At 36.3% G+C, this 13,217-nt stretch overlaps 1 protein-coding gene across 1 annotated transcript in view; it reads left to right on the top strand.

Annotated features, from left to right (window-relative positions):
- Positions 1-1,943: 1,943 nt before the first annotated feature.
- ATP8A1 (ATPase phospholipid transporting 8A1) overlaps positions 1,944-13,217 on the top strand; it is a gene marked incomplete at both ends in the record, with an annotated part of 51,306 nt that continues 40,032 nt past the window's right edge. Inside the window, 4 exons of the mRNA XM_080629472.1 lie at positions 1,944-2,042; positions 7,502-7,575; positions 9,430-9,499; positions 10,123-10,250. Of these exons, the coding sequence (XP_080485598.1) occupies positions 1,944-2,042; positions 7,502-7,575; positions 9,430-9,499; positions 10,123-10,250 (371 nt within the window). The remainder of the gene's footprint in view (positions 2,043-7,501; positions 7,576-9,429; positions 9,500-10,122; positions 10,251-13,217) is intronic.

The raw sequence follows: 13,217 nt of genomic DNA, 5'->3' as shown, positions 1-13,217 counted from the left end.
AAAATACCACAAAAAGGAGAATCTTACATGGAATCTTATTTAAATAAGAAAGAAGCGTAACCTCTAGTTTTTTAGGGAGGGATGTAGTCATTGACTAAAATTAATCAGAAATGCTTAGCACTGCTAACTACTGGAAATGTCTCTGATTTAAAAACATAAATTCTAAAGCCCACCTAAATTGTAGATAAGTTTTGAAGTTTACTGTAAAATTTATGGAGGATGGAGGGGGAAGATAACTTATGAAACTACTGAGCATGTAGCTGAAAAAGACAATGAGACAAATCTATTGACTGAAAGCACTGGGAATAGAAATCTCAAGAGAACAGGCCTGGAGAAATAGATAACCTCTTATCTGTACATAAAAAACAAAGGAAACCTTAGTTTAGACATCTAAAATTCTTTCATCAAATGTTAATAGCTTTTGAGATTGCAACCAGCAGTTTTAGGTAGCAGTGAATCTCGGAGTGCCTTTTGGTTTTTTCTATAGTTTGTTCAGAGCGTACAGAGTTTAAAATTGATAAAAGTCTTCTTTTAATGTCTTTCCTGCCTCTTCTCCTTGGTTGCCTCTCATTAGGCTCTTTGGTGACTATTCATAAAATTCCTGAATGTTCATGCATGCAAAAGAACATCTTGGAAGTTGAAACGTAATGAGGATGCATAAATATTGGTAGTACTGAGAAACAAGTTTCTTCAGCTAATGTGGGATTCATGTAACTACAGCATAAGTCTTAGCATACTGTCAAAGCAATATTTCAATGTATTGTGAAATAGAGTCTGTTGTCAAAGCAATAATTAAAAAGTTAATCAGTATGGTACTCCTTTTTCTTTTTTTGCCGTCTATTCAGCAGTTCTGTAACCCTGAAAAGTTACATTACATAAAATGTGCTTAGTACATTATATGTCCAGCTCCACCTTCCATTGTCTTTTAAGCATATGAAATTGTTAATGAAATGACAGTTGCATGTATAGATTCTGTATATGGGCTTCCCTTCATCTGTCTATTCCTTAAAGACCATCTGTATCTCCATTAACCTTAAGTAATTAACTTTCTACTATAAAAACCTTTTGCAGAGGATTTTGATTTATTAGGCTGCATTAGGGATGATTTTTGTTACCTCAGGCTGCATGCACACACAGCAGGACACTGGCAGACAGTCTGATGAAATGTGTATTTCTGCAGTGTGGTGAAGTTGTCTTGTGTAGGGCAGATGGAGCATGCTTTTGAAAGTTAGAGACAGCTAAAAATGGGAAATACAAATGTGAAAGCCAGGCTGCAGAAGACTTTATGGCACAAGTTCTCTAACTGTTATATAAAAGGAGTATAGCAACACCACTTCTTTTTTTGGTCTTATAAAAAATGGATTTAATTGAATGTCAGTATATGTTAATTTTGCTTAAAAGTCACTGGATCAAGCTAGGGTTAGAGCACTCTTGAGATTTCAGGTGTCTCATATTTTCATGAGTCTGACTCATTCGTTTGTGAGCTGATTTTAACCAGCTAAGCCAGCAGGAAACAAATCCAAAATGAAAAGCTGACAGTTTCCTTCCATTTAGTAGGTTAAACTGACTCATCAAAGTGTCCAACACCAGAGGCAGCATGCATTAAGCAGTGGGGCACGCACCTTTGCATGAGGTGAGGGCAGAACAGGACCTTCCCTTTGCAGTGGCAATGCTATGTTAGGGCAGCTTGGCAACATATGAAACAGCTTTAGGGTGTATTTCAGCAGTGCAAGTGCTTCTGCAGCCAGCACTTCATAAGAAGCCCTTGGCCACCTCTGGCAGCTTATAAATAAGACCTGCAGAACTCCACTGGCAGTTATTCTAGTGTAGCTATTTGTGAGATTTAGTCATCTGGATTGCGGCAAGGTATATTTTTAATCCTCATCAGTTCTTTCATCTGGTTGGTACCATGGCCCCACAAAGAATATTGCTGGCACAGACGAATGGAAGTAGGTGGTGGCACAGTTATCAGACCTCTAGGGTTCCTTAAGGACACTGTTACAACCAGTCCTCATTCTGGATCTGTCGTTTTCCCAGTGAAGGTAAATTGATTGTCAAAACAGATTTTGTGTAATGATCAGCTGTTTGGTGAGACAGTCAGAAAGAGATCTTGCTTACTGTCTGAAAGGGAGACTGCTCTGTTTACCATTCCCCTGAGCATATCAGCACTAATAAATACAAGGGAAGGAAGGGTAAGAAAATTTATCTTATCCCAAAGAATTATTAAGCAGTTTAGGTAATGACTCACAGAACTGTTGAGATACAGGAAGAGGGGTCAGTCTGGACAGAACCTCAAGGAAGATGTAGATATAAAGTCTATATGTATTCCCACATTATGATCCACTTTTTTGAAATCAGCACGTGCTTGCATAAGAACTGGATCCTGATCAGGTACTTAAGATAAGCATCCTGACAGTTTGTAAGCTGGGGGACACAGTGAAAGAGAACAACCTCTTGGATCTATCTGGGTATTGACACATGGTGGCACATTTTCATTTCAGTTTCTTTTTGCCTATGAATCTTAAATAGCTTTGTAACTAGGGCTAATCATAAAAAGTCACGTTTATTATTCTCTGAAAAGGCAATCTTGGCAATTAACTAGCAAACAAGGCATGGGTTTTGTATCATAGTATTAATACTTAAAACTAGAGTAGTGGAGCATGCTTGCAATAAAAATTGCTAGTGCCAGGTAAAATCTATACTAAATCTTCAATGGCATGGGTTGATTTGGGGGATTTTCAGTATGTTTATGGAGGAGATGGCTGCAATAATCCTGAATCTCTGTGACATGCACCCAACAGTACAAACAGCTGAATGCTAAGAAGCCTGCTGGTGATTTTTTTTTATGGATCTTTTTTGCATGAACATCATCAATATTTGAACTGTGAAAAAAGAATTTAGTTGATTTCTCCCCCACAATAACTTCATAACTTTTTAACTTTGCCGGTTTTTATTCCAATTACTAATTTATTTTTTAAAACACCGCATTATCATACAATCTATATCAGATATAATTGATTCTTAAACCCTGTAAAATGTCATCATTGACATTTAATAAGATTCTATGGTACAAAAACTAATATACAGAACATGCGCTGTAAAATTGGAATGTTTGACCTGAATTCATAGAAACAAGGCATGCTGTAAAATGTTGTGTAAATGGGCTGTGTTTGGTTTTCATATGGAGTTCAACACATACCTGTATACTGCAGTTAGAGAATTTTCCAGTTGTACAATCTTTCTTTTTTATTTCCTTTTTTTCAGTACTACGAAATGGTGCATGGGAGATTGTCCACTGGGAAAAGGTGTGTCTGTATTGGTGACTGTTAGAGCATAATGCATATTTAATATTTGCTTTATTTCCCCAAATGATTGTCATCTGTAAGAATTAACTGGTATGATGGGAAAGGTACAGTCTTTTGTAATTTATTTTTTGTTTGTTAATACTTCTCTCTTAAAATGTACTTTTAAGTCAAATCAGTTTTTATGGTATGAGTAAGGCAAAACTGATGTTCAGTGGTGGTCTTTAAGTTCAGTGAAAAATAGCTTAAATAATATGATTAACTTGGCAAAATTATGCAGTCCCATAGTAGTATTTGGTGTGCCAAAGCAGGAACTTCTTTTCAGTAACCAATTACTTTGTGAACTTCTTTGCTTAAATCCTGAGAAGTTTAAAGACTGTTACATAGTGGCTAAGATGGGACTGTTAAAGGTAACTTTAAAGGACTAAATGTTGTAATTCCTGTCTAGTCCCCTAGTTGTATTAGTTTCCGTACCTGAAAACTTGAATAAAAATTGACCCACAGTAATTTGGAGACAAGGTTCAGCTGAAATTGGTTTGTATCCTTGAAGAAGCAAGGATACAGCATGTATTGTGGTGCAACTGAGCTGTGATCTTAGGGGAGATTAATTTCTTCTTTAACTCGGCTTCAGTCTTCCCATAAAGAATTTTGCAATAACTAGCAGAAGTAAAGAACTGCATAGAGAAGGTCAGGATTAAGACTGTTTAAAAAAACTAACATCTCCAAAGAGTTTCAATGACCTCTGAATCACTGGAGTACCTAATACCTTTAGGTTTTTCTAAATGCGTGTTTCTAACAGTCTTTCTAGCAAATTCAGCAGGTAGATATTTACTGTGCTTAAAACAAAGGGATAACATATTTTGTTTGAGACCATTAACCGATTCCCAGTTTTCTTTCAGGTAGATGTTGGAGATATAGTTATAATAAAAGGCAAAGAGTATATACCTGCTGACACTGTACTGCTCTCATCAAGGTAGAGATGCCCACTGATGCTTACAATGTAGAGGCTGGTTTCTCTACCCTGCATTTATTTATTTATTTATTTGTGATTGCTCCAAGGAAATAAAGAATAAACAAAAATGCTGCTGTTCTGAAGTGTAGTCTTTTGTTCGTTCTGGCACTTATTTAAGGCAGTGTTTCTTTAAACTGTGACAGTTACAGTTTTAAGATTACACTGGCATTCAGTTTACCCAGAATAAAAACTTTATATATAGTTTTATTGAATATAATACAAAAAAAGGGAGATTCTTATTCTAAAAATTGGACTTCAACTGCCATGTTTAAACTGGTTGGCTTTTTGATGTGTGCCTAACAAATTTTGTGCTGTAAATAAATGGATATATTACAGGGAACTGACATGGTTTTTAATGGATATAGTCGCCATTTTGATAGTTGAATCAGGAAAAAAGTAATTGTGAGATGTGAATGATCAAATTTGTGCTGTCTTTATGAACTGAATATTCACTTAATTCTCATATATATATAATGCTAATAATTTCAGCACTGAAAGCAAAACTTGATTTATAGCATGAAATGCTTTGATTCTTCTTACATGGGCAATCAGAGGTTGTTTATCATCATTTCCTTGGGCAGTTTTATTTAAGAAATCCACATCTTATGTGGAAGATACACATTTTTCAACATCTATTTGATCAGGTCAATAGATAACATATTCTAAGAAATGTTTTAATGAAGATTATTTACATATGATCAGTAACATTCTGATTTATTACTCTATGTTTACAATGCAATTTCCATGTTCTTTCTGGCACAAGTGGAAGCATTATTGTCAAGTGTATGATTCTGAATTAGGTATAAACTGCTATGATCCCACTGAAGTTAATGAATCAGTCATACATACAGTTAATAAGGTTAGGATCTTACCTGTTTCTGTGACTAGACTGTAGTGTGGAATAGTACATTGTTTATTCCATCTTCCATCACATCTCAAAATTAAGCGTTGCAGTTTCTTAAAGCACTTCTATTATTATCAAGTGTAAAGTAGTTGCCATATAATACAGTAAATTTTCCCCACAGTCTGTCTTCAGTGCTAATGTTTGTCATAACTTAGCTGGTTTTGTGTAGAGTATCCTCAATAAACCTTTACTTCTGCAATTTGAGAAGCATTTATAAATTTTATTGGTGCTTGTCCACCAAGATCTTCTTCAGGAAATACACCATGCAGCAAGAACACTTGTTCTGTTGGCCTGATATTAGCTTATGTCTTGCTAACACGAGTGTCTTACAGGCAGAAAAGGTCACATCCTCTCAGACCAGCTTCTATGAAATCTGAGTAAACTCCTAAATTTGAGTCTTTGCCTTGATGTCTTTTCTTGTGTGCCCTTTTGGATTTGAAGGACGCTTGCAGCACAGTGTTCTTCAGTTGTAGTTTACACACAGAAAATTATCACCTGCCTGCAAAGCCATCACTCTGAGCCTTGTCCCCCCTCTAGAGGAATCCTGTGTCATAGAATCATAGAGTAGTTAGGATTGGAAAGGACTTTAAGATCATCTGGTTCCAACCCCCCTGCCATGAGCTTGGACACCTCCCACTAAACCATGTCACCCAAGGCTCTGTCCAACCTAGCCTTGAACATCACCAGGGATGGAGCATTCACAACTTCCTTGGGCAATCCATTCCAGTGCCTCACTGCCCTTACAGTAAAGAGCTTCCTCCTTATATCCAATACAACTTCCTCTGCTTAAGTTCTAACCTGTTACCCCTTGTCCTATCACTGCAGTCCCTAATGAAGAGTCCCTCCCCAGCATCCTTATAGGCCCCCTTCAGATACTGGAAGGCTGCTATGAGGTCTCCACGCAGCCTTCTATTCTCCAGGCTGAACAGCCCCAACTTTCTCAGCCTCTCTTCATACGGGAGGTGCTCCAGTCCCCTGATCATCCTCATGGCCCTCCTCTGGACTTGTTCCAACAGTTCCATGTCCTTTTTATGTTTTGAGGACACCAGAACTGCACACAATGCTCCAAGTGAGGTCTCACGAGAGCAGAGTAGAGGGGCAGGATCACCTCCTTCGACCTGCTGGTCACGCTCCTCTTGATGCAGCCCAGGATACCGTTGGCTTTCTGGGCTGCGAGCGCACACTGCCGGCTCATGTTCATTTTCTCATTGACCAACATCCCCAAGTCATGTGCTGATATATTGAAGTAACAGCTGCTGCTGGACTTGGCCAAGATCATTACCTATTTGTTTAACCTCTCTTTACTGCCCTTGTCAAAACACACTGTCCCAACTATGACCGTTACTCACCCTAAGTTTTCCTGTTAGGTTTTCTTCTAGGATCCAGTTTGCAAAGGAGACTCCTCGCATCATGATTGCTTTACTGGGCCCAGCTCAGGCATTTCTTCAAACTACAGCTTCCTTCTTAGTTGTATTGCTACGGTCCTGTTGCAGCCCCCCTTCCAGGAGAGAAGCCTGTGCTACTTACATTACCTCTAATTTGCTCTCTTTCTTGTCTCCACGTGGCCGTGCATTCTCCAGGAAGACAATCTTACTGATTTTTCGCATTCCAGGTGTTTATTGGTCCCCAATTACATGTTAGGTTTCAATAGCAATGCAAGCTTGTGGGCTTGGTTTTAATTCAAACTAATGGTGTTTGGTTCCTTTTACTAGCAATAGCAGTTTCTGGAGATTAAGAGGCTCTTAATTGTTTTAGGAAATCATAATCTCTTACACTGGAAAGACGCAAACCTCTGAGAGATTTGATTCTGTTTGGTTCTTGCTAATTCAGTGTGTACAGAAATTTACAAAGCTGAAGCAAAACACAATTTATCTACATAGAAAAGGTTCTTGTCACCTGACTTTCTGAAAAGTTGGTGGAAAATCTGTTGTTGTGGCTTTTATTTTTATAGATAATGTATGGAGTATCTAAAAACTTTGTCAGTTGAGAAATAAGCATAACAGCTTTTTATTTTTACTGTACAGTGTCAGTGTGCTCTGCAGCTTAAAATCAGTGCCTTAGAGTAAAACCATATAATTGAGTAAAAATGAAAATATTCTAGCTCTTTTGTTTCTGACCTGATCAGAATAGGTTTTGAAAAAATTGTTATCAGACATTTTAATTAACATGTATTGTTTGAATAATAATTTCAAACTCTGTCTTTTTGTCTTTGTCCATTTTTGTTTTGTTTTTTCCATGTCACTTACTTTTCTGTTCTAATAATTTTCAAACTGGGATGTGTAGGTGGCAGTAGGGGAAGTAGTGAAAGTGACCAATGGGGAACATCTCCCAGCTGATCTCATCAGTCTGTCGTCAAGGTTAGAATTAATTAGTTTCACAGGAGACGTGTAAGTGGGTCCTCATATACCAAATATGAAGAACACTGCCATACTGATAACAGCTGCTTTGCTGTTCAGCTTTCTTCAACAAAACCTTTATAAAATTAGAAGGGGTTGAGCTGATAAAAATACAGATCATTAAAGTGTAAATACACGATAACACTCCAAGAAATCAAAATCTCAGTCCTCTTTGTTTTTGCACTACCACCATAAAATTTTGTCAGACAAGTTGTCATTGAAAAAACACACGGTAAGACACCAGTATAATATATTTTTAATTCCTTAGAGTAAATTAAGAATATACATGTTTATACCAACCCACTATTTTCAGCAAAGAATATAGTTTAATGTTGGTAGGACTGGTAGAGGACCCTCTGCACAAACTGGATGTTGCACAATTTCTGCTGCATGCAATGGCAAAAGCAGCACTGTTCTTGTGTATTGTGACAAAATGCATGTTTCTTAGATGTGTCAGCTTTATGCTATTGTCTGCACTGTTACCGCACTTTGTTTTTCCCTAATAAATCAATGGGCCTGCCTTGATCTAATTGTAACTTACTTACTTTGGAGGTCACTGCTATCTGCTACAGTAATTACAATTTAGCATGTGTCTCACTTGAAATGGCTTTGCTGCCTTAGTCTGTTTTAAAACTGCTTCATGAAAATACTGTTTGTTTTTGTATTAACCAATAAAAATGCTAGAATTGTTATAATGTTTTATACAAGTGATTCCGTCCAAACAATCTAAATAGATGTTATTTACATTTTAGAAAAGTTTGCCAGAAAACACTAACCTGAAAGCAGTATATCACTTTTTAATACTTTTGCTTTACAAAAAATGTGTTAGAATAACCTACGTTATTTTATCCTGCAATCAGAAGGCACTGTTGCATTAAGAAAGGAAACTTTGCAAAACGCTTGGTGCTTGAAGTTTGTGCTACAAAGAAGGAAAATATTAGAAGCTTTAGAGTGGTGTAGAGAGTAAACATTTATTTTTTTAAGCTGTAAGGAGGTTTTATGACTTGTTTCATCCTTTACAGGATCAAAACATCTATCTGTTGTAGATGTAAGTAGTAGGTGCTCTGTCTTCACACCCAGAACATGGGAGCTGACGAGTACTTCAGAAATCCTGAGCTGTTAGGCATACACTTGCTTACTGTCTCCTTGCAGAAAAGTCATGTCCTGCTGTATCTCTGTTTTCCTAGTCAAGAGATCTGTAATGGTTGTAATATGATTTGAAGTCTAAAAGTATTTTACAAAAGATAAAATTGCTGCTGTGTTTCATATCAGAAAATTGTATTGAAAAAGTTTATTGCAAAGAATAAGCCATTTATCAATATGTGTTAAATGGATTAACCATTCAAGTAATAATGTTCTGCATAAACTTAAACCCTTTAATTTAAAAAATAGCCTTTTAAGCTTCTTAAAGGGCGTATTTCAAAAACTATAGTATGTTATCCGTAAATAATACTTTTTTTAATAAAAGAACCCTTTACACAGAAACTTCCATGTCTAAACTACTGCTGCCTACAGTAGTAGGCACTACAAATGCACTACACTTGTGTCTGTATCTTAATCTCATATAAAAACGCAAAAAGCTTTTGCTGTGTACAGGATTCTTAGCATTAAGTTTTTAGGAAAAACTTTTTTTTTAAGGCAAACTTTTCTGAAACTGTAAAGTACTGCCATTTTTTACAATTTGCCTGTAAAATTTCTCTTGAAGATTTGATAAAAAAAAAAAAGCTGATTGCATAAATAGACATTAAGAGACTACAGAAAGTTTGTGAATTTCGATAGTATCATTTAAAATTAAGGATTTTCTTTTCTTAATAGTGAACCACAGGCTATGTGCTACATCGAAACATCTAACTTAGATGGTGAGACAAACTTAAAAATTCGACAGGTATGAATTTATTTTTGAGAATACTGCTAATACTATTTTCATCTGTTTATAAAAATATCTTTTACAGCATTAATGGCTGTTTTAGAAGGTTGAAATTACAGTGGTTTGAATAAAAGGCTGCAGGTTATTGGCATCATAGAAGTTTTTGCTGAATTAATCAAGTGGGAGGAATCAAGGTACTCCTAAGTCATGCTTTGTGCTTTGTCTGGGGGCTTTTTCTTTGGAAAAATTGGTAGAAATATTAGTAGCTTGGGTATTGGTTTTGTTTTTAGAGGATAGGTGATAGAGAAACCGTGCAGAAAGAAGCTGGTAGTGCCAGTATTACCCATCAAAGGCAAGAAGGGAATATAATTTTTTGACTGAGTGCATTGTCTGCATTCAGGGACATTCTCGCTGAGCTATATGACTGGTTACAACCCTGTCTTCATCATGATGCTATAAGTTACTAAGGTGACTTTTTCACTGTCTTTAGCATCCAGCAGTGTGACAGCAAAGTGTTGCATTCCCATTTTGCTGCCATAGGGGTTCTGGTTTTCTAGTCTTGCACCATCGAATGTCTAATACATACATTTTTATATTGGAAAGTGATTCTTACTGTCATGACAAACAAATTTTGTTTACAGGGATTGCCACTAACATCAGACATAAAGGACATAGAAAGCTTGATGAGTCTTTCTGGCAGAATTGAATGTGAGAGCCCAAACCGACACCTCTATGATTTTGTTGGAAACATCAGACTGGATGGGCATGGGTATGTAGATCCAAGGAAGATGACCTCTTGGGAGATTCAGTCTATCGGTAGATGAATATATGTTACTAAACTACTCAAGTTAAAATATGAAAAGTAAAGTCTGTTCTGCTAAGACTAGAGAAGAAAACAAATTTTCTGATGTATTCTTTATTCTTTAAAAAAAAAAATTGAGGGATAAAAGCTTACTTCAAATGTCTAGAACTTGAATTTTTGTACTAGTTGACCTTCAGAAAGCAATAGCTATTAACAGTAGATGGGAGTGCTATTAAAATTGAACTAGTCATGGAATGTGTATCTAGTAACTCACTTAAGTATCTGATACATCCTCTGTTAAGTTTCTATTATAGAAGCTGAGTAGAAGTAGGTTTTCCTCTAGTTTTTTTTTTTCTAATTGTTTTCTTTTGTTTGTCTAAATATGGAGTGAAATTGAGTCCATCACTGTATACCTCAAATTCTTCTAATTTGGTACCTGAAAGACATTTAATGCCTTAGCTCACTGAAAGTATGTTTCTGTAATAATAGACTGCCTCGGTGCAATTACAACATACATACTTGTAAAACTGCTTCAAAAATTCTTAAAATAAATGCTTAGTAAATATTGATATTTAGAGTCCTCTATGGGTTTGAACTGAATGTGGTACATTAGAAGTATAAAGTTCATTGCTAGATCCAGAATTGTTGAGTTGTTCATTCCCAAAGATTTACAGGATTTCTTTCTTCTTTGGTAGGCATATATTTTTCCATATACAATATTACTTGTCTTTGTGGTTTTAGAGTGATATGTATAGTGCTAACTAATTATTAAATACTTTTTTTTAACTCCTTCCCCTTAATATTCCTTGTTTTATTTACTGATTTCTTACAGATGCATTCCGGGAGTTTTCAGTCGCAAGAGTGTGGATCTATTATAATTCCACTGTACTTGTCGTTAAGAAGCGAAAAGCATTTACCTGTAATTCTTCTCTGAAGGTAATAGTTATAATAGATCCACACATTCATCCTTCCTCCCTGGCTAGAGGGAAAAAACGTACTTTTCAATCTAATTATTTAATTTTAAGAATTAAATTTCTTTAAAAAGAAACGTGGAATGTGCTGATGGCCATTATGCCTGAAGAATGTGTAGGAGCACGCCATCTGCTGGTCAAGCAATTTTTCATTTGGGAAATTCAGTTTTGGAATATTTTTAACATAGTTCCTGTGCAGTAGAATAGTTGCAAAAGTGTGGCTCTAATATAATATTTACCTTCAGTGAAAAAGAATTGCAGGTAAGTAACTCTTTTTGGATCCTGATCTTATTCCCAGCTCTGAAAAATCAGAAATAAGTTCTCTTTCTGTCCATATTAGAGGTAGCACAGATTCATCTAACTGGTAAACAATCAGATCTTTAAAACCTTCCTACCAGATTGTGTAGCTCCAGTTGTTGCAATTTCAACTTCATCCACTACCATCTTAAAACTTTTGCAAAAGCAATAGAGAGTACTTAAAATGCATCTCCCTCTTTTTTCTCCTTTTCCTTTAGATAACTCATTGCAGTGCCAGAAATGTTGTATCTGGATGATCTTTTCAGTCTTTTCTTTTTGCCTTCATGGGAGAGCAACTCAAAAAAAACAAAGGTCCTCTTTTTTTCTTTTTTTTTTTTTCCTTTTTAATTGTTAATATTCAAGGAGGTAGAACCTCACTACAGTTCTTTTGCCTTATGGCTAAATCTGTGGACAGAGGCCAAAAAAGTTTTCTTTGTATCCTCCAAAGTATACAGCTCTTTGTTGTGCTCGTGAATATACAGAAGCACCTCAGCTTGGTTTCAGTCAATGAAGACAGTTAGTTATAAAAAGAAGAAAAGTTCTTTAGCTTGGATAAATGTGAAATTATAATTAGACAATGGCTCAGAGAGGAAGGGTGAGCAAGTTAAAAGCAAGGGCAGATATTTTTTATACACACCTGAAGTAAATGTTTTCCTGAAGGCATTGTTAAGCAAATTTTGGGTAAAAATGAAGTGTGAAGACATTTTGGTATGTAAGCCTTCAAATGTGTCTTAGGAATTTCAGGTTCTTAATATACCCTTGACAGCTCTGGCACAAAAATATGCTGAAAGGGTAATATTTCCTATTGAGAACATCCCTTACTGAATACAACCCAAGTATGTTGCTGATGAGTTCTTAGTTATGTAGCATACAAGAAGAATCAGATGAGTTGGAGCAGTTTTGAGAAGGCTGAGACTGGGAAATAGTGACTTAATAGCTCCATCAAGTCATCACACCATCTCCTTATTAGAGAGTTACTGAGGATCATTAGCATGACACCAGGCAGATCTGGACATTCTGTGCCCCTGGTTGTTTTGCTCTCTCCTTTCCTTGGTCTGTGCACCAGGTCTGCTGGAGACAGGTCCCACTGGACCTGTTCTGCAGTCCCAATTCACTTCTGATTGTCTTCCCAGTAACAGACCCTTAAGGATAAATTCCCTGTCCCAAGGTGCAGAATTGGGACAGTTGGAGAATTTGAGAGACAGTGTCCTGATGGAAAAAAAGAATTGATGGATCCTGCAATAGAAAAGACTTTATTGCATATTGTTCATATTTCTTAAGAAAACAAGGAGGAAGATACAGGAAGAGTCAAAGAATTCCCCTGACTCTTCAAAGAATACAAAAATTAAGAGTGGAAGGTTTTGCCTTCTGCCTTCCCAGACCCTCTTGAATTAGTAGAAGGGCCACAAAGTCTTTTGGCCTTCCAGAGAAGGTCCATAGTTGAAAAGATTTCTAATCTCTCTGTGAGAGACTTGCATATAACCAAAGAAAGTTTCTTTTTCTCCTTCTGTGACATTCACATTAGTGTTAATAGGCTAATAATATCTAATTATTCTTGGAATAACAGGTAATCCATTTCTTATCTGAAATGTTTGCCTGTTGTCTGACTGATGGTCCAAAAGACTTGGAATAATTCTGCAAGAATGCAAATGAATAAATATAAGTT

Source organism: Psittacula echo (assembly GCF_963264785.1).
Source record: "Psittacula echo genome assembly, chromosome: 1".
Lineage (NCBI taxonomy): Eukaryota > Metazoa > Chordata > Aves > Psittaciformes > Psittacidae > Psittacula > Psittacula echo.
The sequence above is the reverse complement of the archived record's forward strand: the minus strand, read 5'-3'. Positions and strand labels throughout refer to the sequence as shown.